Source organism: Rattus norvegicus, chromosome 16 (genome assembly GCF_036323735.1).
Source record: "Rattus norvegicus strain BN/NHsdMcwi chromosome 16, GRCr8, whole genome shotgun sequence".
Lineage (NCBI taxonomy): Eukaryota > Metazoa > Chordata > Mammalia > Rodentia > Muridae > Rattus > Rattus norvegicus.
In genome coordinates, this window is record NC_086034.1 from 82792520 (window position 1) to 82818619 (window position 26100).

Below are 26100 nucleotides of genomic sequence, written 5' to 3' on the forward strand. Positions count from 1 at the left end.
GGGGCAACCTCTGCACAGAAGTACACTGGATGCCCTCCCCTCTGCACACTCCGCTTCATGGTGTTCCCATTCTCAGATACATGAATACTTGCCCTAGACCTCTAACATAACTGAATTCATTCTGCACCATCCCTACCTACAAGGGTCCAGTGTCACACCTGACCACAGACTACCCAGTACCTGCCCATGATGTTTAAACTGCTACAGAGATTAGAAATGCTATGTTAACAAATGGTTGTCCTGGAGGATAATTTCCTTGAACATGTGCTATAAACTGGGACTTCAACGCAGAGTGTATTTAGATTCTTTGCACTTTAAATTCTGAGAAGGAATGCTATACTGCCCTGTAAACATGGCCGTAGTATCCATAACAGGAAATTGGCACTTTAAAATGTTTGCCAGAATTTACATTTCTAATTATTAATTATTTCTATGTTCTCTGACTACTAACAAGGCTGAAAGCCTTCTTATAGTTGTTGGCCATATTTATTCTCAGTTTTTCTTGTGACACAATTCCAGATTGACCACGCAGGCAGGCACACTAATTCAATGAATTACTGGATATGGGGGGGGTGATAGTAAATTGGATCTCAGCTCAGGAGGAAGGGACGGAAGGATCATGAACTCAAGGCAGCCTTGGCTTACACACGGAGATCCTAGCTCGGAAAAACAAACCCGCATTTCCTGCCTGATCACCCACCGATGTGTTCACACCCCCCCTTATCTTATCCCCCCCTCTCCTTATCTGTGATCCCTCCCAACCAGAGGACATCTGTCCAAGTGTGTGGGTTTGGTGCTCAGTCTTAGGAGATGCATAAAGTCACCAGGATCAACAGCCACAGGGAAGAAAAGAGAGGGGCAACCATCAAGAAGTAACCAGCAGAGACAAGGGATGGTGGTGCACATCTATGATCCCAGCTCTTGGGAGGCAGAAGGTGGTGGATCTCTGTGAATTCAGGGCCAGGCTGGTCTACGAGGTGAGTTTAAAGCTAGACTAAGTTAAACAGTAAGGCCCTGTCTCAAAAAGGAAAGAAAAAAAGAGAGAAAGAGACAGAGGAAGAAATGAAGAAGGGAAGGAAGAAAAAGAGAGAGAAAGGAAGAAAGAGGGAAAGAAAGAAAGAGAAGGATGGGGGAGGGAAGAAAGGGAGGGGAAGGAATGAAAAGAGAGAGAAAAGAAAGAAGGAAGAAACAAAGGAAGGGAGGAAGGAAGAAAGTAGGAAGGAAGGAGGAAAGGAAGAAAGGAAGGAGGGTAGGAAGAAGGGAAGGGAGGAAGGAAAGAAGGAAGGAAAGAGCAAGGACAGTCAGCAGCTTTCTCTTTAGCCCCAATGTCCAATGTTGAGAGCTTTTGGTGCAGCTTCTAGGAATTTGGCATTTGTCCATGGACTTGGACAAGGACGCAGGCTCAGGTGAAACTATTAGAAACAGTGACCGTGGACAACTTGGTTTGCTAATTTGCTGTGATCTCTTCGCTTACTGCTTTCCTTGATTACTTTCTAGTGTGATCTCCTTGTTTACTACTTCACTTGATTACTTCGTCTTTGATCTAAGAACTGACCATGTGTTTTGGATGTACCTAGAATGATATAAAAGCAGGCTGGAGAAAAATAAAGTTGCGGTACGGGCTGGAGTCACGTGATCATTTCATTTTTTTTCTTCTTTTTCAATCTTCATTCCCTTCCTTGAGACCCTGTTGACTGACTGAGATGGCTTGGGCAGTAGAATAAGAGCTCTCAAGCCACAATCTGGACCATGCACTGACAACATGGTTGCTCACTGGTGACAGAGTCACTGCTCTCTGGTGTCCTTTACCTGTACCCACCTCTCATCTCAGGTTTTTGTTTTACATGGACCCCAAAGTCAGGAGTGTGCTGTAAGGAAGGCAAGATCAGAAGGCTCCTGTCAGCTTGCCCCAGGCCCTGCTTTGTGTGTGTGACCCATATCCTGAATCTAGTCACCCAGATTTCTAACCAACCTGAACCATGGCAGCATCTGGAGTGCCAGCTGCTCTCTCTTCTGACCCAAGAGAAGCAGGTAACCTTGGAAATGGATCTCAGCACCATGCATTGTCAGCATATAGACCAACATTATAACTCAAAGCATGGTGAAAGCCTTGACATCTGCTGAGGTGAAACTAGACTCCTCTGACAGGGAGCTGTCAACATGTGCCACATGCATGCTCAGTGCATGACCCTAACACAACTCCACAGCCATCTTTCACATCCACACCCTCAATTCATGCCAATCACACAATGATGAGGACTTTTCCCCTTTCCCAACACTGCCACCCACGAGTCACAGCCCATCCCAGCTGGAAACACAAAACACACCTCACAGGGACAACTTGGAGCCTTTCCTAGTGGGAAAATCTCATCCCGAAGCTTCTGGGGCTACCATGCTGTGCTCGGACAATGCTGGCCACCCTCCTCCAGTTTCTGCCAGCCAACCAGGGTGGAACTACTGTGACCAGAACTGTACCCTCTTCACCCTCCAGGTTGCCAGTCATCTGAGAGCCATGTCATTACAGCAGGAGGAAGTAGTGGTAGCCAAAGTTCAAGACAAGAGGCAGGTGGGCAGCACACACAGAGGCTGGGGGCAGGTGGGTTACCCACACACTTGGGAAGAAAACACTCTTAAGAACAAGGATCCTCTGATGAGTTAACAGCTTTGCGTCCCTAACCTCAAAATCCCCAACAGAGGCACTTGTCACCCTGCAGCATAAGGGCTATGGTGGGAGCTGTTCCGGGTGCTGAAAATGCACACATGAGGCCTGTTCTCTGGAGGGAGGTCTGGAGAGCCTAGTCCTTCCAAAAACCAGAGCCACAGCTGGACCCATGTGTCCCATGTTCAGGAAGTCACAGTTTCTGCTCTGGCCATCATGGTGTCTGGAAGTCCCTGGTATGCAGAGACAAAGTAGAGCTGGTGAATGGCTGAGAGGGGTCTGAGTCAAAGTGCACTAGAGAAAAAGACAGCCAGAGTACCCTCCCCTCCCTTGACCCCATGGACGTGTGTAAATAAAGAAACCCCTGGGCATGCCAGTCTGAGAGAGAGAGAGAGAGAGACAGACAGACAGACAGAGACAGAGACAGACAGACACGGAGAGGGAGAGAGAGAGAGACAGAGACAAACAGAGACAGACAAAAGTGTCCTCTTTGAGTCAGCAGGATGCTGAGAACCCAAGGGACAGGAAATGGGAAGGAAAGAGGTAATGCACTGGCAGGTAGCAGGAGTCCTCTCCAGGGAGTGTGACTTGTCCTCCTGGTAGAAGAGCCCTCCCTCCTCCTCTGAGTCCTTCTCTGGCTTCTGAGGGATATTGTCATAATAATAGGCAGAGGTAATGGTGAACTCATTCCTAATTAGATTTCACCCTCAGAGTGAACAGATTGGAGCGAGCACAAATTGAATAAGTGTCTGGTGTTTGCTTCAACCTCCCACGGGAGGGAAAGTATAGGAGACAGAAGGTTAGCTCTGAACTGACTGATAGGTGATGGGTATATGTGGGGGAGGGGGTGGTAATTAGGCCATTCTGCCCACTTTTACGTATGCTTAAATTTGTCAACAGTAAAAATTAAAATAAAGAGAAATCAGAAGAAAAGTGCTCTATGTTGCTGAAACGTAGTTATCCTCTCATGACTGAGGCTACCTAGCTTGATGCCATCCTCTGGAACAACCTGAATGCCCCCCAAAAGGCACAAAATAGTGCCCCCCCCATTTCTGAATGCTCACCGTAGACAGCTCTGCACTAGCTATTCCTTTAGGTGCCAGCCGCTGCTAAAGTCAGCACTGAAGTCCAAAGTGGTTCACTTCCCCAGCACTACAGCGCTTGCCCTGTGTGGCCTCAAGTTTAAGGTGCCCAACACTGCAGCTCTTATTTCTTTAGTAGGTTTCCCATAGGCCCATGTGGCTGGTTACCCCCACACCACATGTGCCAGCTTGCACCGCTCTCTCCCACAGGTTGATCCCTGTTGTAAGTCACAGCACTTATAGCTTGGTGATATCAACGTTTATTAAGTTCCTCCTCCTGTATCACAGAGAGTACCTTCCGGCACCACGAAAGCTAATCAACAGGGGCACCGGTAAGGCGCATTGCCCAATAGTAAATTAACATTATATCTGAAATGTGTGCTTGTCATAGAAACTTAACCCAAATGGAGAGCTTTCTAAAAGGAGAGAGGAAAGATCAAGCAGGGTCCACACGAGGCTTGTCAGGGACAAGGACGAGGGGGCTGCTTGTCCGCTGTTGGACATGCTTCCCCCATTAGTAACTCATCTCTGAGTCTTGATCTTCCAACTGCCAAGCCAAGAGTAGATGGTCAGGGTCTCTACTCCACCAGGAAAGATGAAGCTGTCAGGTAACACGATCTCGCAGACACAATCTCAAGAGGTCCACTGGAAATCCAGCAGGGACAGCAAAAGAGTTCTATGGCTCACAGGCTTGCAATGAACTTGGCACAGCCGGGGGTAACGATCCCTCCAAAACAATGCCCACACAGTGGCCTCAGAGTGAACACAATAACAAAGAATAAAGATAACAACAAAATCACAAAACTTATACTCAAAACTAAAAACATTTGTGAAAGAGGATTTTGAAATTTGTGCTAGACAAATGGTAAATACTACTTCAGAAAAGTAGTATTTCTGAAGCTGAGCCCTCAGCACCTCAACCTCACTTAGCACAGTCCCTACTGGAGATCCTGGTGTAGAGGCTCACCCACGTGGATCCCAAGGGATCTTACTCAAGCCAAATGCAGAACAACGCTAGAAGACTCGCATGATCCTGACTGTGGAACTTAACGACAAAGCTGCAGAAACCAAGACGACGGTGTGGCTCATGGGTAGACAGACCCATAGGATCAGTGGGACAGGACCGGGGGCCCAGGAACCAGCCACACATTTAAGGTCAGATGACTGGTTTGATGGAGAGAACAGATTCCAACTTCTCATGCACCACGTCGAACCTCTCGACCCAGCCACCTTGCACAAGAGCCACGAAAGATAGCTAGCGCCAGCCCTCATCAAAGAAACTTGTCTTTGTAACAGATGAGCCGTGGCTCAGAGAAGAAGGGATCATGAGGGTGCCAGCCCCAATTGACACAAGTACAGCTCAATTCCTGTACCTAAGGCTTGGAGGACAGAATGAGAGAGGAAGAAGAAAGACTAAGAACCAGAGGACCAGAAAATCTACTGTGGGATTGTGTCTCCGAAAATGACAGGGAAGCTTCACCCATTTATATATATATGAGAGAGAGAGAGAGAGAGAGAGAGAGAGAGAGAGCGCACGAGAGAGAGAGAGAGAGAGAGAGAGAGAGAGAGAGAGAGAGAGAGCTGCTTAAGCAAGACCTCAATTAAGCACACCAATAAACACGCTTCCTCTCATGGAGGAGGAAATTTTCATTGAGCCTCATAGACAAAGAACTACAAGTAACTAAGTGTCTTAGGGTTTTTATTGCTGTGATGAAATACAGTGACCAAAAGCAAGCTAGAGAGGAAAGGGTTTAATTGGTTACATGTCCACATCATGGTCCATTTTCACTGAGGGAGGTCAGGACAGAAACTCAAACAGGGCAGGAACCTGGAGGCTGGAGCTGATGCAGAGGTCATGGAGGGGTGCTGCTTACTGGCTTTCTCAGCCTGCTTTCTTATAGGACCATCAGCCCAGGGTGGTGCCACCCACAATGGACTGGGCTCTCCCATATCAATTACTAATTAAGAAAATGCCACCGGTTGCCTACAACCTGATCTTATGGAGGCATTTGCTTAATTGAGGTCCCTAAGCTCAGATGACTCTAGCTAATGTGAAGTGGACATAGAACCATCCAACACACTCAGGCATGGGGGAGGAGGGACAATTAGTCTTCCCTAGGGATGAGCCACCTTAATTATTCACTACCAAATGGCCATCCATGAAACCATATACATAGAAGTAATGCTAAATGGACTTAGCAGGAAAAATATATATATATGTGCATGATTTGAAGAGGAAACAAGGAGATAGGTATAAATGGGAGAGCATAGAGAGAGGAAAGGTAAAAAGATAAAATTATGTAATCTTATTTCAATATTTCTTAAAAATAAATGTTTTATAGTTACTTTAAAAAATGGACTCCAACAAGTGGTGTTCAGAGGAGGAAAATGCAAAGAGCTGCCTGAAGCTCTGCTTCACATCATTCATGCAAAAGTGGATCAGAAGCCTAAATGAAATGGGAACATTAAAATTCTACCAAAATTGAAAGCTGGAGCTAGCAAGACAGCGCAGGCAGTAAAGTAGGTGCCACATAAGCTTGGGGATCCAAGTTCAGATGCCAAGCACCCATGTAAGATCAAGACATGGTAGTGTGTGTCTCTAACCCTAGCCCTGGATGGGAGGGAGATAGAGGGGTGGAAACAGGAGGAGGATGGAGGGGTGGAAACAGGAGTATCCCAGAGCACCCCAACAGGACCTAAACAAAGGTGACGACCATTTATTTTTTTTACAATAATCCACAACATTCATGAGCCCCTGCATTCCCAGTTAGTGCTAGCTCTCCCCCCCCCCCTGCAACCCCCAACCTTGTGGATCAGACCTAAGATCTTAGTTACTTCTCCAGCACCATGCCTGCCTGGGTCTGCTGCTCTGCTCCCAGCATGATGATCATGGCCTCAACCTCTAAAACCGTAAGCAAGCCACCAATTAAATGTTAAAAGTTGCCCTGGTTACTGTGTCCCTTCGCAGCAATAGAACAGTAACTATGTTTCTAGCGTCTGACCCCAGATCCCCTGGCTCTGTTCCCATCTCCACCTCCCTCTGATCACCTGTGTGGTGTGCTCATTTTGACCAAGCTGTGAACGGCACCGATCAGGACCCAAGTCTTGGGTTTTATCGTATATAGGTCCAGGGGGTTCAGGTGAATGTGAAGAGGAAACCCTAATGTGACTGTAGCATCCTATATTGAGGGACCCACATTCCCCATGTTTTGCAAGAGAGATGTGTCTTCTTACCATTTGTCTTCTATTCTCCACCAGGTGGATGCCAATGATTCCCAGGAAGGACCCAAAGCCCAGCTGAGGTGAGAGGAAGAGCAAGAGAGAGAGAGAGAGAGAGAGAGAGAGATGTTTGGTTAGCACCACCACAGTTAATAATGGCCCTTGGACTGGCAAGATGGCTCAGTATGTAAAGGCACTTTCTGGCAAGCATGATGACCAAGTTCATTCCCCAGGACCCCACATAGTAGAAGAGAGAACCGATTCCTCTGACCTCCACACATGTACCACACATGCCATCCTCCTCTCAAGATAAGTAAATGTAATTTTAAATAGTTAATAATTCACCCCTAAAATGTTTGTCCAGTTGAGGGTGGTAGCACTTGGGAAGTTGATGCAGGAGAGTGGCCAACTTGGGCTACCAAGTGAGATCCTGTCTTTAAAAAAATTAATTTGAGTAAATACTTTGTCCGAAGAAAAGCGTGGCCATCCCCACCATGCAGCATGGAGTTATTGTCCCTAGGGAGTGACAGTCCCCTCCTGTCCCCTCCAATGCCCACTGGTGGGGCAGAAGCTGATGCTTCTATATCAGTCCAACTTTTGATCACAGAAATCAGGTATTATGCCTCAGTACACCTTTGTATGGACCTGAAGCCCTCACAGTGACCTTCTGACATGCCTTCTCCAGCAGAAAGATGGAGAGAAATTTGGCAGGTGGCACACCTATGACGTTTCAGCAGAAGCGATGCTAAGACCTTGCCTACACTACAATCCAGACTGGACAGGACATCAGGCAACCTGGGCATGAAAAAAGGCAAGATGGAGGCTTGGGGTCTAGGAGGTCTCCCTGGCAGAGGTTCAATCAGGTGCTGGGATCGTGTGCTTGCACCTGTCCTCACCTCAAAGCCTGGGCATTGGGCTTGAGTCCCAGAGATGCTGTGAACACATTGCTCTGAGCCTGTGCTAGTCTGAGGGGTCAACACTGGCCCATATCGACTCTGAAGAATGACATTTCTCCAAGTATCCAGCTTTGAAGGCCACACCCCTTGTCCACAATTCACAAATGTCACACCCAAACATCATAAAGATGTTAAAATATATAAGTTATACTAAGTTTAATATTTTTTGGATGTGAAAACTTTTTTTTCAAAAATGATTTTTTTTTCATGCCCGTGCCACTGTCCTGAGGTGGCCAGCATCCCTCAGCTCTGTTGGATGCAGTGTCTCTCTGACCTGACTTTCACTATCATCTCCATAAAGAAACAAAGTCTGAAACAAAGCTAATTCTGGTTAATATATTGTCAGTTCATCCCCCAGGGCAGTATCTCCTTGTTCATTTCTCTCCAAAATTGGAATACAATCTTGTGGTGATTAGCTTTGATTATCAACTTGTCACAACCTAAAATCACATGGGGAAAGAGTCTCAATGAAGGGTGATCTATGTTGGGTTGGCTATTGGGCCTGTTTGTGGGAGACTGGCTTAGGTTAATTGATGTGAGAAGACCCAGCCCACTGTGGGCAGCACCATTCCCTAGGAAGGAGGCCCAGTACTGTATAAGAACGGAGGAATCAAGCTGAACACAAACAGCAAGCAATCGTCATGGATGCATTTATATCTCTCTGCTCATGACTGTGGATGGGATGTGACCAGCTGCCTCAAGGCCCTGTTCCTGTGCCATCCCAGCAACACTGGACTATAACCTGAATGTGAGCTAAAAATAAACCCTCTCACCCCTATGTCATGTTTTGTCACGGTGTTACCATCATAGCAACAAAATGAAACTAGAGCTCCCTGGGGTGAGAACGTCAAACAAGTGTATCTGGAGAACAGACAGCGACTACCACTCCAGGCTGACATCCATACTTTTTCAGAGAATTAGAGATGCTACACCTTCGCACAGTCTAGCTGGTGAATTTCAGCATCCCCTCCTTGCCCTTCCAATGTGGGAGAAGAGCCTTGTACAAGGCCAGCATCTCTGGTATGTGCTTCATGTAATGTTCCAGTAAAAACCATTCCTGCACAGGTGATTTTTACACAGGGTTGTCTGTGAATTACATCCAGGCAGATAACATGACTCGTGTATACAAGACTCATAAACAAACAATAAAAGATAGAATGTAACTATGTTTCGATGCTGAGGGCTGAGAGTCCTGTGTTGCTGGAGTTATTAGCACCATCCCTAGAGTCATTTACCCTTTTGGGGGAAGTCAGCACACAACTATACTTCTTATTCTCAATGGAGGTACCATGAACCCATGGGCTTTAGCCTATGGCCTCCCCATTGGGCTCTCAAAGCCGCTAGCCCATCTGCCAGGAATTATGTTGGAGCTGCTGTATGCGTTAATGTCCTGCTGGTCCTTCACGGATGTGGGGAGAGTGTGTTGCCAATCTCTTCAGACGTCTAAAGACTCTGGCCCGCCTCAGCTTCAGACCCTCCCCACCTTTGCCACCTTCTGTAGCCCTGAAGCCTCCCTGCCATCACCAAGTCATCCCCTACTCTCCTGATCTACCTCCAGGAGAGCCTATGATGGCGCTGGCCTAAGAACATGGTGCAAGACAATGGCCTATGTTAGGGACCATTCACCGGCACTCCTCAGTCTTCTTTCCCAGATACAAGGCATCAGGCAGGGGTCACTTCTCTTAGGTCTATGTCCCCCTAGCCCCAGCAGAAGTTTCCAGCACTGTAGACTAGCAGGTGACCCATCTGTCCACACAGGTCGCTGAACATCCTGCCCATTCCCCCCATAGGCCTTCGACTCACGATAATCCCTGGGTAGTAGCCGCCCACAGTCACATTCTCAGTCCTGGTGGTAGCAGCAAGGCCAATGGTGAGGATGAGGGTGGACACCAGCAGCAGAGAGCCCACAAACCACAGAGAGATCTTCTTTCTCCTTGCAAAGCCCTCTGTGAGGAAAAGAAGGGTACTGGTGAGCTCCAGGCCTGCCTTCTACCAGCACAGGGAAAACCTGGTCCTAGCCGAACTAGGAAAGTGCCCACTTCCTCCTCCTGGACAGTCCTGAGCACAGCCAGGGGTCACTCACTGCCTGAGGCTGGAGAGTGGCTTGTCTTCATCCATCTCACGTCCGAGGAGGGAAGGGTTTCACGGGGTAAAGAGGTATACAGGTGACATAAGTGTCGGGGACAGCTATGCCCCAGATGCTGAGCTTCTTGTCAGCTGCTGAGACTTCTGGGTGGAGACCCACCCACCTGGCCAGAAGGTTGCATCTGCAGCCTTGGACTGTGAGATTGAGTCCTGTACATGCTACAGCTCAGCAGAGATTGTTGGACTCAGAAGCATTTCAGGGAGCTGCAGCTTGGCCTCTGTTCTACCTCCTGCCTGAGAAACAAATACAATAGCTGGGCCCTGCAGCTGCTTTGGAATACGAGACTCTGGAATGAGGTCACAGGTAGAGAACATGAGAGGAGATTCCACTGAGCGTCCTTCTCCAGCCTTCATCAGACCAACCCAAGCGCCATAAAGCGCTCCCCTGGACAACCTTCCAACTCCAGGAACTGCGCAGCTGTCACTGGAAAGGGCTCCGCTCACCTCTGTATCCTCTTGAGCCTGACTCTTCCCTGATGGTCTGGGGAGGACAGAACAGGTTTTTCCATTGACGGCTACCTGCCTTCCCTAGTCACTACACAGCCACACCTGAAACACAGGCTGTGGCCAAAGCCAAGTGAGAAGACACATTCGACCTGATCCAGCCAAGCGCCTGACCACGTCGCTGCAAATGCAAGTGGAGTAGAAGTAGAATGGAAGAAGTCTGGTGGTGGGGTTGGGGATGTGGCTCAATGGTAGAGCGCTTGCCTAGCAAGTGCAAGGCCCTGGGTTCGATCCCCAGCTCCAAAAAAAAAAAAAAAAAAGAAGTAAGTCTGGTGGCCTCATCCTCCTCCGGAGTCCTACAATTCGACGGTTTGTGAGTGTGTACATATATGCAAGTATGTGTACTCATGTGTGCCTCTATGTGTATCCACAAAGCCCAGTACCTGCACCACCAGAAAGCAGCCTGCCTACCTACCCAATTTACCTCCTTTCAAATGGCCATTGGAGCTGGGCACTCAAGAGGCGGAAGCAGACGGATCTCTAAGAGACAAAGCCAGCCTGGTCTACAGAGTGAGTTTCAAGACAGCCAGGTCTACACACAGAGACCCTGTCTCAAAAAATTAAATAAAATGGCCAGTGTCCTTACCTAGGAAGCGCAAGGCCCTGGGTTCGATCCCCAGCTCCGAAAAAAAGAACCAAAAAAAAAAAAAAAAAATGGCCAGTGTCCTGAGAGGAAGAACCTTCACTTCTGGTAGGTTCTCGTCTGAAGACTCCACATGTCTTTGATCCCACCAGGGAAACTTAACACTAGTCGAGGTTGTGACACCCAAGGAAAGGATAGTTACAAACTCAAGACAATATTTAAAAGCACCACATGACTCAGCTGACCCGAGAAAGCCATTTTTATCTGACCCAGCAAGGGCGCACCTCCAGGAGCAAAACCTACTTCCAGAGCCCCTGCTCAGCCCTGTCCAGCCTCCTCACCCTTCTCCAGACCAGACAGGCTTCTCCTGAGAATCTCATCCTAAACCACCCTTCATCCCCACAGAGAGGCCAGATCTACCCATTCCCCAACACAGCAACCGCTGGCTCCCAGGAGCTGGCAAGGGTTGCTCTCTCTACCTCTGTCCTCACTGCTTCCAAGGTCCCCAAGGGGTGGTAGAAGCTAGAACCCTTGTTGACCGTGCTTTGCAGGTCCTGGCCTCAGATATGGGTTCAGGCTCCCCTTCCCTCTCTGATTCCCCACTCTTGCCTCTCTGAAACAAAGGTCCATTCCAGAGTCCACAGGACCCTTGTACCTGCCTCAGCTCACCCTATGGTATTACTTCAATGTCAGCAGCAGTAACACCATCACACCACGCGCGTGTTTGCTCTCCCACTCACCCCTCTCCTTTCCCTCCTCATTCTCATTCATGCCCCAAGCTCCCCATCCCCCCCCCCCCCCGACTTGAGTTTCCATTGTGTGCAGATGCCTTCAGATCCCAGACTCACTGCCATGAACACAAGTTGATCCCTTACCCCCACTGGGAGCTTCTGGTCTTGGGATAAGAGGCCACCAGACATAGATGAGCCTTGGTACACATAGACTTTATATAGAGCCCCATTTCAGAGGGTCAGGGGACAGGGAGAATCAGGGGTGGAGGATGAGAACACCACCCAGAAAAGGAGGCTCTGAGGTGCTTGGGGAGTGGATCCAGCTAGCCCTGAAGTTGGTGGGTGGTAAGTGGGTCATCTTCGAGCTGAAGAACAGGAAGCTGGAGAGGCTTCTGCAGCAGGGTAGGCAGAGAGTGAGTGAGTGAGAGAGAGAGAGAGAGAGAGAGAGACCCCAAGACCCCAGTTCTACTTTCTCCTCTGTGTAAATCCAAGGGAAGTGAGGCAGGCCGAATGGGATTGAAGGGTTAAAATTTCTAAAAGTTAGTCATGAACAAAGTCCAGACATGCCTGAGAGAATTTGAGATAGGGCTCACTGGCCTGACTATCAACTCCCAAGGACACTGGCCATCTGGAGCCACCCCCTCCCCTTCCTTCACTCCCTGAGGATGGGTCATCCCCCTGCTGCAGTGAGATGAGTTGCCCTGCCCACATTGCTGAGATGCTAGATTACATGTATGCTTTGTTGATGTAACTCCGTGCCAAAAGTAACTGTGCACCCTTTGTATTAGCCAATTATGTGTATTCACATGAAACCCCTGGTTTTCCCTATATAAGCTCCTGCCTAGAGAGGCTCGGGGCTTGACTCAGTCTCCTGTGTGAGATACGTGTCAGCCCGAGATCTCGTAAATAAAACTGCCTCTTGTTGATTACATCAAGACCGGCTTCTCGTGTTTCCTGGGGGTACCTCAACCCGTGACTGGAGCGAGAGTCTCCCCAAGTCTGGGGGTCTTTCAGGATCATCTGCCCTGGATGGCTCAGGCCTATGGGATGTGACACAGGAGAGCAGGAGGAGAGGCAATGCCCTCTTTTGAAAGCACCAGGAACAGGACACAGAGCACCCTTGACAGAAGATGGAAGGCCATGGAGCGGTCCTTTGCTTCTCCACAGTGCCCACATCCCTACCAAGAGCACACACACAGCCTCAGGGGCACCTGCAGTAGGATGGGTCTGGGTCGTACCTCACAGTGGGTGTTTGCAGAGGTACAGAGCAAGCACACCTGGAAGTAAACAGCCCTGGAGTGAACCAAGTAGGTGCTTTCTCCCCCTAAAGGGTTTCACTTTCTCCATTTATTTACCTAAATGCACACGCCAATTACATTCCAAACAATTAATAATGACCCAGCATGGCTGAGATCTGGGTGGACCTTTCTGCTGAGACATCTTTCACCTCGGGTGGCATTAGCCCACAGCACCCTGAACCGTGTCCACTGCGTTGGTTCACTAGCATGACATCCTAGGCTGGTGGCACTTAGCACCATTAGAGTTAAGGCTTCTGACCCGCAAAAACAGTTGGCCAAAAGTCAGGCCCTTGAATTACACAGTCACCCATTATATTCCTCACAGCTGTTTGCCCCCTACCAGTCCCTTCCTTAGCCTGACTTTCCCCCAGAGTATTCTTGTAGCAAAAAGCTAGAGACAGGAGCGAGGTCGGGCTGCCAGCATTTCTGTCCACAGTTCCTGGGTTAAGACAAGGTCTGGAAAGTTACATTGTTGCTGGACAGGGCAGGCGAGCATACCTTTCTGACTGCTTGGATTGGAGCTAATGGACTCCCACCAGAAATACACGGATGAGGAGAGTCCTGCCCAAAGTACCTTTCATAAATATATCTCAATATTTAACATGGCATAAAAATAAGTAAAGGGTGTCTGAAATCCCCAGATACAAGCATTTCCACAACAGGTTTTAAATATAAAAGGCATTTCACATCTGACAGATACCCAGACAATTACTGCACCATCCTCTCTGTCCCTTAATCAACGCTACTGTTCTGTGCATAGACAGCTCCTGGCTCCTAATTAAACCACTGCTACCAGATGAGTTACTGTGAGAGGTGACTAAGCTCAGGCCCACAGAGAGGAAAAAGGCCAAGTGGGGCTGTGCCCTTCACTCTCAGGATGCCAGCGTCCCACTCACACTGGGAGGAGGTGGCACCTGGTGTGGCGTAAGTAACAAGACTTCACCTGGGTAGAGAGAGCAAAGACAGTGACCTGATAGACCTAGTCTATTAGAAGGTCCTTGGAGCCATCTGTGAAAGCCGTCCTCATTTAAAAGCCACAGGGCTGTTCTGAGGGTGCCATCGAGCCAGTGGTGGGGACTCTCTCAACTGTCTATTCAGTCTTGGCTATGCCCTCCCCACACACCTTGGCATGCCCACCTGGCCACCTTCTGCCCATGTCACCCCTCACTTTCAAATGCTGTCCTCTTTTCCAGTCCGCTGCCTGCCTTGCTGACCTGGGTCCTCACAGTTCCACTTGGTGTAGGCTTTGATGGACAACAGACTGTCCACTGTGCTAGGCCATGGGGAGAGATACCCCAGCCCGGAGGACAAGACCCAGAAGGTCCTGCTATCTACAGGGCCCGAAATCCTCAAGTGAGGTTGATCCTCTGAGTTAAGTGTGGTAGCCTGGGTCTATAGTCTTGGGTACTAAGGATGCTGAGGCAGAAGGAAGAAGGGTCATTTGAGTGAGCCTAGGGGGTTTGAGACCAGCCTAGGACATCCCCTTAGAGCGTATCCTGTAGAGGCAAAACTAGTCACTGCTCTGTCACCAGGTTCTGATTTTTTTTTTCCTTTTCTTTTTTTTCGGAGCTGGGGACCGAACCCAGGGCCTTGCGCTTGCTAGGCAAGCACTCTACCACTGAGCTAAATCCCCAACCCCAGGTTCTGATTTTATATGTAACACCACTCCAAGCTGTAAGCAAAGAAGTGTCCATATAAAATGGCCACAGTCTGGAGCCACACAGAACTTTAGCTACTCTTGCGGTTTGTCTCAAGGGGCTGGAGAGACGGTTCAACAGTTAAGAGCACTGACTGATCTTCAAGTTCAATTCCCAGCAAACACATGGTGGCTCGCAACCATCTGCAATGGAATCTGATATTCTCTTCTGGTGTGTCTGAAGACAGCAACCGTGTGCTCACATACATAAATAAATAAATCTAAAAACAAAAAAATTCTCAAAAAACCAAGACTCTGTCTCAACAGAAACCACAAACCTCCCACAAACCATTTCAAAGTCTGGAGCTCCTTAGCAGGTGTAAACCGAGTCACCCTAACATCACAGCAGTGGCAACTGGTAATGTATCGGCTGCTGTTCAACAGCTATCTGCGCTTAGGAGACCGAGTGGATGACCCAGAGTGGCTGGCCTTACAGAGGAGAAGGCACAGCATCTCTCTTAGAAGCCAGATTCTTCATTATTATTTAACTAACCAGACTTCCCAGAAGTGTCTCCTGAATGCTGGAAGCTATCACCACGGTTCCCATCGATCCCCCCACCCCCACGCTGACCTAATCCCTTAATCCCACAGCAGAGGGTCACCACCTAAATTTCCCCCACCCTCGGCTCTCCAGAAACAATGCCGGGCAGGCATTTCTTCAGGTTCAGGACACCTCCCAGAAGAGCACCCAGGCCGAGATGGCTGGAGCCAGAGCCCCACCAGGTTTCCTGTTTTCCCAGACGGACCTGGCTTTCAGCTGGGTCAGGCTTGATGTGGGAAAGCGAACAATTAGAGATGGAGGGGCCGGGGTGTGAGGCAGGTGGAAGCTGTTGCTGGCTCCAACAGCGCTAAAATCCCTGAGCGCCCTCACCCCCCCACCCACACCCACACCCCCACCCCCACCCACATCCCCACCCACACCCCCACCCCCACCCCCAGGCAGGAAGCATTCCCCGGTTCTTTCAAACAAACATTTCCCAGTAAAGTTTAGAAACGAAAATAAATGCAGTAGGACTGGAAAGGTGTTGGTCTTGGATTTACCGCTTAAAAAGGATTCGGGTCTGTTAACAAAAAGATAGCATCGGGGCAGAGGCAGAAGGGATTAAGTAGTAGGTAGATTGGTGTGGAGAAGGATGAGGCACCAATGGACAGGTGGCCTGTGCCACAGGAAACCAGACCGGAGTCCCAGCCCCAAACCCCAAAGGAGTCCTGGACCCAGAGCCCTTAGCTGTGCAGGTAGTTCCCCTCTTAGATCTGTTAGAGACTTGTAACCCAGCTCCTGGGCCCCCAATGGCAGAGATACCAACGATGCCCTTAGCTAACCTGTGGTATCCAGCAGAGCCAGAGGGCCTGGCACAGGCGGTGGGAGCGGCTGCATTCCCGAAGTGCCCTCCACTAGGAGGGCAATGCTCCGGGGCTCCTCCTGTCTGGAGATTAGGTTTCAGGAGGCCCGGGAGCCTTTGCAAGAAGTGCAGCTCTGTGTCCGCTCTCCTCTACTCCACGGGCATGTCTTTCTACCTCTCCTTCAGTCATTTCCCTTCTCCGTCCACCGCCCCTCTGCCCCCCTCCATCTCCTACACCTCCCTTCCTCCCTCCAAGGTCCTGGTGCCTGCCGCTCCTCCTCTTCTCACCCCTCCTTTCTCTCCTCCCCCTCTTCCCCTTCCAGTCTCTGGTCCCTGGAAATTAAGTCGGAAAGACCCAGAGACCCAGCGAGAAGGAACGCACCTGTAGAAACTGTGGACCACTGGCCTGGGCCCAACTCTCCGTCAGAGGTGGCCACACACCAAGGACTGGGTGGCTCAGGGGGAGGGAAACAGAGAAAGGCAGCAGGTGCAGAACAGGGCTTGGCCACACAGCCGGAGAGGACTCAAGCCCCTGCCTACTTCAGACCCCAGTGGGTTGAGCCCTCCCGGTCAATCACTAGGAAATGTTCTACAGACTTGCACACAGGTGAGGTGATGGTCGGAGGCGTCTTCTCAGTTAGGGTTCTGGTGGATGTGCATACAGCATAGAGACCTGGGTTCTATTGCGAGCATTGCCCCCACCTAGCAGCAAGGGCAGGGATGTTCTCCTCCCCCACCCACCCCAGCAAAAGTTCTGAGTGAAGGCTGCTGTGGGAAGACGGAGATGGGCGCAAAAAAAAAAAAAAAAAAAAAAAAAAATTTGCTCAGCCTGTTTTCTTATAACACCCAAGACCACCCACCCAGGGGCGGCACCTCCCCCCCCCCAGTGAGTTGGGCCCTCCCACACCAATCATTAACTCAGAAGATTCTCAGCGGTCTTGCCCACAGGTGATATGACAGAGGCAGTTTCTCAGTTAATGTCCTCTTCCTAAGATTACTCTAGCTGTGTCAAGTTGACAAAAAAAAAAAAAAAAAAAAAAAACTAACCAAGACTGAACCCTGTGCACAGCAGCAGTAGGGGAAAAGTAAGTCTTTTAAAGACTATTAATGTATTATTTAAAATATTTTGAGGACCAGGAATATAGCGCTCAATGGTGAAGTGCTCACGTAGCTCAGCGGTGGAGCGCTCACGTAGCTCAGCGGTGGAGCGCTCACGTAGCTCAGCGGTGGAGCGCTCACGTAGCTCAGCGGTGGAGCGCTCACGTAGCTCAGCGGTGGAGCGCTCACGTAGCTCAGCGGTGGAGCGCTCACGTAGCTCAGCGGTGGAGCGCTCACGTAGCTCAGCGGTGGAGCGCTCACGTAGCTCAGCGGTGGAGCGCTCACGTAGCTCAGCGGTGGAGCGCTCACGTAGCTCAGCGGTGGAGCGCTCACGTAGCTCAGCGGTGGAGCGCTTACACAGTTCCATAGTAAAGTGCTTACATGGTATGTACGGTACGCACAAGGCTGCCAGCTTGATCCCTAGCTGCAAAAACAGAGGCAGAAGGGAAGGAGGGAAGGAGGAGAGCCATGGAAATCAACCCCTCCTCACCAAGGAAGGCTCTCAAAGGCTGTTTCCTTAGCAAGACACGGCTGGCAATTAGGTCATTTTTTTGGCAGGCTGAGTGAAGGCTGCTGGGGGAAGCAGGGGGTGGAGTAGGGTAGCCGCAGGAAACAAATGAGCAGACATGGCATGGCTTAACCGACGGCAGTTTGAGAAGGAAAAGGTTTCTTTGGCTCCTACGTCCAATCACAGTCAACCTTAAGAGGAAGCAGAGGCGGGAAACTGAAGCAGCGAGCCTGGAGGGACCCTGCTTGCTAGCTTGCTAACAGTGAAGAGAACGTAGGAACCTACATCTGAGAGGCCAGACCAACTCCATCTTGGGTTTAGGCCCCATCTGAGAGAATCTGACCTAAGGTTGAACTCCAGTTAACCAACAAGCCTGCACCTAACACTGGTCTCCAGGTCACTCCCTAATAACTACCAACCGGGAGGAAAGCAGAAGTCACAGTCGTACCTAAAGATATCTACTTATAAAAGTTTATAGCTTGACTCCCAGCACCAGCCAACCCTTTTAAAGAACAGAGCAACAAATTTCATAGTAGCCGCCCAATCAGATGTGTGCCAGGCTGGATACCCCCTTGCTTGTTTGCTTGCCCCTATAAATGCTTGCTTGAAACTGGGCTCGGGGCTTCACCCTCCCATCCTGCTGAGTCAATGACTACGGTGTGGCTCAAGCTTGGGCTTGAATAAAGACCCTAGTGTGATTGCATCAGCTCCTTGGTGGTCTTTAGGGTTTCACAAAATGGGTACAACCCACCCACAACAAGGGGGTGGGTTGCCCCCCTGTACAAAAGCTCAGCAAGCAAGATTCAGGCACACCGAGGATATTCCCACAAGGCAGTGGGCTCTAAGGGTAGCCCAAGAACAGATCCTTAGGAAATCCTTTGGAAGAAGGGTGGTTCAACGAGGCCAGTGCTGCCAGAATCCTCCAGAGTCTTTTTAAACCATTGTTGGGCTGAAGGTCTGTCATGAATGGGGGCATATGACCGCAGGGCAGTTTCTAGTCTCAGAACTTCTTGAGACTCCACCTCGATCTAGACGCTGCTCCAAGGGAGTTGGGAGGGAGGGGGTGGGAGGTAGATCAGTAAACAAAGGTGAAGATGCTGGTGGATCAAGATAAGGCGTGGTCTCCGGGGCTCAGGCACTGGCGGCGTGGGGGAAGGTCACCATGCTAGAGAAAGCAGAATTTAGCATTTAATAAACTCAAAGGCCTCTGAGCCTTTTCTAAGGATATGGGGGGGGGGGGGGTTTGGGCCACTGTAGGAGTCAAGATCTGTGTTAGGAGGTCATGATCCAATAAACTGAGACCTTGACTGACCTCGACAGAGATATGAAATTGATGAGGCACGGAAAGGTCAGAGATACACTGTGACTTCAAGGAATGCTATAACCCAAATGTGACTTTCAGGGGCACTGAGACCAGTGCATATCCACCAGAGATGGTAAAGACCACCCGAGCACCGAGGCTGGTCTATAACCATCAGAAACGTTGAGGCCAGTACATAACCAATAACAGGGATTCTGCGACCAATGGCATTCATTAGCACCCTGGTTGCCGGGGCCAGTACAATGCCATTATGTCTGGAGATACAGATGTCATGAATTAAGCTGCAAATGGTGTCTCATACCTGTAGTATATACAGCACTCAGAAGACTGAGGAAGGAACATTCCCATGAGTTTGAGGCTAGCCTGGGCTACAGGGAGAAACCTTGCCTGGTATTTGTGGGGGGTACAAAGAAGCCTATGGTACCTGTGTACTAGCACACATCACTCCTCTAATCGGGAGGTTTTTTTTGTTTGTTTGTTTTTGGGTTTTTTTTGTTTTTTGGGGGTTTTTTTTTGTTGTTGTTGTTGGTTTGGTTTGGTTTGGTTTTTTTTGGCCTAGCACAGTGTAGAGCAATTTCCGGTCCCATCGACCACAAATAGTAACAGTCCAGGAACCCCTGCAGATCCTTTTCCAAGATTACCAATTATTTGCAGGATGAGAAGTGGGTGGCTTATTGTGCTCTGGGAAGCTGGGCCCTAAGTGCTGTCCCCTCCCAGGTCCAGAAGAGCTATTCTAAGTGCCAGTTTCCACAGAGCCAGCCAAGGCCTCTGCAGAAAAAGAGAAATCTTCTGGTAAACGTGAGCCCCACCCCAGCATCTCAGCCCTCCTTCATCTGCTACCCATGGGCACTCAGGGACTTGCCACAGCCTGGCTAACCCTCTAAGGCCCCATGGTACCTAAGCTAACCAGACGAGGGGAGAGCCCTATCTGTGGGCTTTCCTGTGAGGGAAATAGAGGCAGCAGCAGATAAGCAAGGCGGGTACCTTTGTTCTCAGTGCTAAGGGTTCAGACCTGGCTATGAGCTGCTCACTGCAGACAGAGAGATGAGCCAGCTTGGCCCTGAAGGAGCGCAGACACTGGTAGGGATGCAGATGTGCGGGCAGATGGCCTCTAAAGAGACACCGGGCATGTTTCCAGCTCAGCCAAGAACAGAGGACAGGGACCAGGCAGGTGCTGCAGGCAGCTGCAGGAACCAGCAGGCTCCACCGAGGCCTGGAGCTGGAACTAACAGGAGCTTGCCCAGGGGGTCTGTGGGCACCAGATGCCTGGTTGCCTTGGCCCAAACTTCAGGAAGTGGGAAAGATGCCAGCTATTTTACAAAGTTGGCCGCAATCTGACCGTCCGGAGTCTAAAGGGTCGTGTCTACACATTAGCTACACAGCTTAGTATAACTAAGTTTGGGGATGACTGGCGCAGGCCAGTGGCTGAGTTCCTTATGTCTTAGGAGAACATTCCTGAAAGCTTCCTTTGGCCGATTGGCATACACCAAACTTTTCATTTTGGAATGGAGAATTAATAAATATTTTAAAAGTATATGCTTACACGTGTATACATGCATATATACATGCGGTTGTGCGTGCATGTTCCTCCATGTGCCATGTCACCAGCATGGTGGTCACAGGATGGTTTGTGGGGCTTGATCCTCTCCTTCCCCCCCGTTCGGGACTTTGAACTCAGATCATCGGGTTTGGTGGCAAGCACCTTCACCTGCTGAGCCATGTTCTTGGCCCCATGTTAAAGACACGAACGCCACGGAAATCACCAGCATAGTCATGATGGGTAACACATCTGTTTACCACTCTAACTGGCAGCGTGAACCTGGGGGAGCAAGGCCTAAAAATGAGGTGGATTTAAGTTCTGATGCTCTAGCTGACTTTATTCCAAGCATCAGACAACTTATACTTCAAGGGTTAAGAAGAGTCACGTGAGTCAAGTGTCCAAACACAAAGACAAGCTGCCCGCAGCAAAAACACGTTTTTTTCCATAGAGGCACATGAATAGCAACAGCTGAGGTAAATGCACTCCTACCCCTGGGAGGGGCACGGAAACACATTCTAAGAACAGCACTGTGCTCTGAAGGAAACGGAGGTCCCAAGACTCATGCCTTGCTTTCTTGGAGTTTTCTCACAAGCACCTCAAAACCTCCTCCCACACCTCCGTCCTTCAACTGTGTTCTGACACACATCTATTGTAGCCATGTTGGTAGAAGAGAAGATATTTTAAAAACAAGTTCTCATGCTATCAGGGTATTACATGAATGGACCCTGAGGAGTTATGATTTCCCTGAGAATCTGGTGTAGGTAAAATCTGGGAGGGAAAGGCTGGGGCCCTGGTGCCAGTCAGAGAAGGGACTTTCTCCCAGGAAGAGACTTCATGCAGTTCTGTCAACTTAGGAGACCAGAGAAGGCTCTCTCAGGATAATCCAGAGCTGAAAGAACAAGTGGTCAACAGTGAGTAGAACCACATGGGCTAGGGCTACTTAACTGACTTAGCTCGTGCTCTCTCGATAACCCTCAACCTCAGAGTAGTACCCCGAAGACAGACTTGAGGTCACGGGACATATTTGCTCCTCTTCCTGCTGTGGCCACATCAAGCATGCCGTTTTCTGTTTTTCATGAATGTTTCTTTAATTGCTATACTAGTGACAGGAGCCAAACTGAGCTTGCTGGGACTGCCAGAGCCCAGGTTTGCACCCTAAAAACTCCAGCAGTACTATCACTTCCGGGTTCCTCCTGTCTCTCTTTTGAAGTTCCTTTCACAGCCGACCAACTCCGTGACACTGATCACTGCGGGCAGTTAGCACAGCACAGCATTTTGGAAGCGATTGCAGTGTGTTGCTTTGAGGTGGTTTCATCCATTCCGCTCCAAGAGCTGAAATCCACAGGTACAGTTACTGCCTTGTGCGGGACTGTGTCACCCTGCAGCGGTGTGTGGGTCCATTCACTCAGGGGACATTCAGGCAGTCAGCAAGGTCAGGCTGTTCAACACGGAGCATCCAGGAATGGCTCTCACCTCTCTTGAGTGGTGGACTTGGTTGGTTGGAGTATGTAGACCTAATCTAACCCCACACAACTATGTAGCCAGAAAACGAAGGGAGATTTTAAAAACCCTTTCCCTAAGATTGAGGATGTCAGGGAGAAAGCCTTTACCGCTGGACACTGCACAAGACCTGCTGGTAAGTGGCTGTGCCGTTTTTTATGCGGTTATCACACCATTGTTATTTTAGAGCATGTCCCTCTACCTATATGGAAACGTTTGCCATACAGAAGAACGTCGCACGCTGCCAGAGGCAGCCTCATCCACCTCCCTCACACCATCATGATGCCCAAGGCCCAGCCCTGGCTGTAGCAGGCTTAGCTCCACAGGGAGCAATAGTCTGGAATCTGGGTATTTTTAAAATGTAATCTAATTTAGATTTCTCAACAAGCAATCACGAGGGCTGAACAAATCTGTCTTCTGCCGGTCCGAAGGTAATCAGAGGGACCTGCAAATTGCCCTGACATTTGGAAACTAGTTATGACAGAGGCACACACTTCCTGGCCAGCCCCCAGATTCCTTCCTGTTTGGAGCAAAGTATTTACCCCAGCCCCAGGTTTCCTGCATTGACTTCCTTTCTGGGACCATGGTCTCACCGGTTGCCTCAGGAACAAGGCTTCTAGCAGTGCCACTCCAAAACTTTCATTAAAGGCAACCCATGCTGTCGGAGTGCTCCAGGAGCCATAGAGTGAGACACAGACAGGCCTCACCCTGGTTGAGCGCAGCGCCTGGCACTGTGACTATGCTCTTCACCTACTGTCTATGTCATTGATGCCATGGGATCCCAGAGGGTGAAACCAAGGCATTGAGTAAAATTTTCCAAAGGCAAAGGATTGGTCAATGGGAGAAACAATGTATAAATCAGGTAGGTCCGATTTCAAAACGTGTCTCCATCTTCTGAGGAGGAGAGCATGGACCCCTTTGAATATTGATTTGCAATTCAACTTTGACTCATTCACCCAACAGAGTATTTGGAGTATCTGTCCATTCCATCCACGCACCACAGAGGAGAGTAGCAAAGATAAGCCACACAGACCTGCCCTTTAAGAGCTTAGCTACAATTGTAAGCTACACAGACCTGCCCTTTAAGAGCTTAGCTACATTGTAAGCCACACAGACCTGCCCTTTAAGAGCTTAGCTACACTGTAAGCCACACAGACCTGCCCTTTAAGAGCTTAGCTACAGTTACAGAGGAGCAGAGGTGGGCAAAGAAGAGGTTATGTGGGGCTAGTGCCCGGTACTAGGTAGTGTATGAATGGAGGTAGAAGCTGGATTCCATAAGCAGTCCATCCCGTGGTGCCTGCTTTTCTGGCAGAAGGACAGGTCAAGAAGCAGGGACTCAGGCTTGAATAAACAGTGGAGCTGCATCAGGATACCATGCAGGTCTCAGTCTCCCGACCATGGCCACACTTGCCGGGGGGGGGGGGGGGGGGGGGTTGGGGGGTTGTGTGGGGGGAAGTCCTGCCTTTGTTCTACACAGCAGGATTTTCCCAGCAGAAAAGGACTCCCCCTCTGACCTGGGACCTGTCAAGCAAGTGAAGAGGTGGGGGCTTGGGGTTTGACCCTGGCACATGAACTTCAGTCAGACTGTTGCTCTTGTGGGTCTCACACACAGGCTCCCCCTGCTCACACACAGGCTCCCCCTGCTCACACACAGGCTCCCCCTGCTCACACACAGGCTCCCCCTGCTCACACACAGGCTCCCCCTGCTCACACACGGGCTCCCCCTGCTCACACACGGGCTCCCCCTGCTCCCACACGGGTTCCCCCTGCTCCCACACGGGCTCACACTGCTCACACATGGGCTCCCCCTGCTCACACACAGGCTGCCCCTGCTCACACACAGGCTCCCCCTGCTCACACACAGGCTCCCCCTGCTCACACACAGGCTCCCCCTGCTCACACACAGGCTCATGTGCACATCAGAACACACACCTACACTGTTCAGACACCTAGACTGGCTCTTAGTTCCGGGTCTACGCAGAACTGTGTCTCAGTAGCGATGACAGCTGGTCAGAGGCACATCGGACAGGACACAATCCAGACATTGCTTCCTGATATCCACTCTGAGGTCAGGAGCCTTGTGTGACCTCCCTCCACTCCTCCTGCTACTGAGGCTGAGTCTCTCCTAGTCCCTGCCCTCAGCCTCTGTCCTCAACTCCAGCAGAGCCCTTCCTTCCTGCTTTTGAAAACGCTGGTGCTGCCTGTGACTTTTTGCTGCTCATTTCTGCTCCGGGTTCAGGCTTTGGAAAAAACTAAAAAAGGAAAGACTTTAAAAATGTCACCTCCCCTCCCTCTGCCACAGCCTCCTCCCGGAGCCATGATCCCCACAGTAATGAAGTGCTCTGCATTACGTTCAGCTGGCCATGTGGCCTGCTCTCATGGTTTACAGTGAGGTCCTCTAGCCACCTCAGGAGGAGGCGAGCTGACCGGGGTGTTCAGGAAGCCCACAGTGCTAAGTAAGACTCAAGGTTTGTCTTTCATGAGTGAGAAAGGATGGTGGGGTGCTGAGAAAAAATGACAGCCATCGGCCCTAGAACCCGAGAAGATCTACAGGGAAGGAACCTTGCCACATTTCTTCTCTTCTTAGATGCACTCTGGATCAGGATAAACTCCATAATGTGCTGGAGGATGACCCACTACACTCCCTCCAGACTCTGAGGTAGCCTCTGCCACCTGCCAGGTAAAAACATTTAGAGGGCAGCGCCTTGAGTGAGCCTCACGTCAGTGTGATTGCTATGGCCCCCCACCTGCTGTGGGCATCAGCCATGGCCCTGAGGCACATCCACGGTTTGACTTCTTCCAGCAGCTTTTTGGATGGCGCTAGTCAGAGCCCTATGTCGTCGGCTGGCTCGGAGCTGGGGAACTGGGTGTGCTGACACACGCATAAACCCTCCTGAAACTAGATAGCCCAGGGAAATGAATCCGGGGATGAATAATGCAGATGGCAGCCGGGAGACAGAAGGGCCTCCCTCCTGCACCGACAGGTGGGAGACGAGCGCAGGAATGAGGTGTCCTCGGAGGCATGAGTTTTTAAAATTAATGACATTTCGGAGCGCTGCTAGCAGGATTTTGAAGCTGTGATACACTCTGGCTGAAAGGGAGGAGTCAGTCTCTCATGACTCACATTTCTACAGGACCAATGACACACCATTCTTCCCATCCCACTGAATGGGGTAGTTCCCAGCCACTGCTGGTTTGTACAATAATCAAAACGTCTATGTGCACCGTTTGCACAACAGCCTTATCCCATTGCTGAAAGGAGAGAACACAGCCACTGGCCAGCCGGGAAACAAGACCCAGCTATGCACCAGGCCCCGGGTGCCCACAGCACATCAAATATTGACCTGCCTGGGAGGACAGATAGGCACTGGAGGGACAGCGGTCACAAGTTCTGCATACGCCCAGCACCACGATCCTGGTTAGGACCTCTAACCCACAAGTCTAGAAAATGACCAGGTAACCTTAGAAAAATACTGCTATGTGGCCAGGGCTTTAGAGTTGGTCTCTAAAACATCAGATCATGGGCTGGAGAGATAGTTCAGTGGTTAAGAGTATTGACTGCTCTCCCAGAGGTCCTGAGTTCAATTCCCAGCAAGCACATGGTGGCTCACAACCATCTGTAAAGGGATCTGATGCCCTCTTCTGGTGTGTCTGAAGATAGCAATAGTGTACTCATATACATAAAATAAATAAATCTTTTTTAAAGGAAAAAACATCAGATCAAACTTCATCTTGAACTTCTAGATAGTTGCAGTTATTTTCAGCATCATGTTTTCAAGGATGTCTTCCTTCCCACCCTCCTTCCAGTGGCTGTGTGATGATGCCTGGTTCCTGGTAGAGCACAGTGCACATGGTGGAGCAAACGAAATAGACTCTAATATGGCAGAATGGGGCGCCATAGAAAGATGGCGCAACAT

At 49.9% G+C, this 26100-nt stretch overlaps 1 protein-coding gene across 7 annotated transcripts in view; it reads right to left on the reverse strand.

Annotated features, from left to right (window-relative positions):
* Positions 1–17931, reverse strand: part of Tmem255b (transmembrane protein 255B) — a 51215-nt gene extending 33284 nt beyond the window's left edge. For 5 of the 7 annotated variants that reach the window (XM_063275259.1, XM_063275257.1, XM_017600045.3 and 2 more), the window contains exons 1-3: positions 17384–17931; positions 9720–9862; positions 6976–7038 (exon numbers count right to left, since the gene is read on the reverse strand). In XM_063275259.1, the coding sequence (XP_063131329.1) occupies positions 6976–7038; positions 9720–9862; positions 17384–17681 (504 nt within the window). In that variant the 5' untranslated portion in view covers positions 17682–17931. Of the gene's footprint in view, positions 1–6975; positions 7039–9719; positions 9863–16196; positions 16438–17383 lie in introns of those variants that run through there. The other 2 variants (XM_063275260.1, NM_001106094.3) reach the window with 2 other exon arrangements.
* Positions 17932–26100: the final 8169 nt, after the last annotated feature.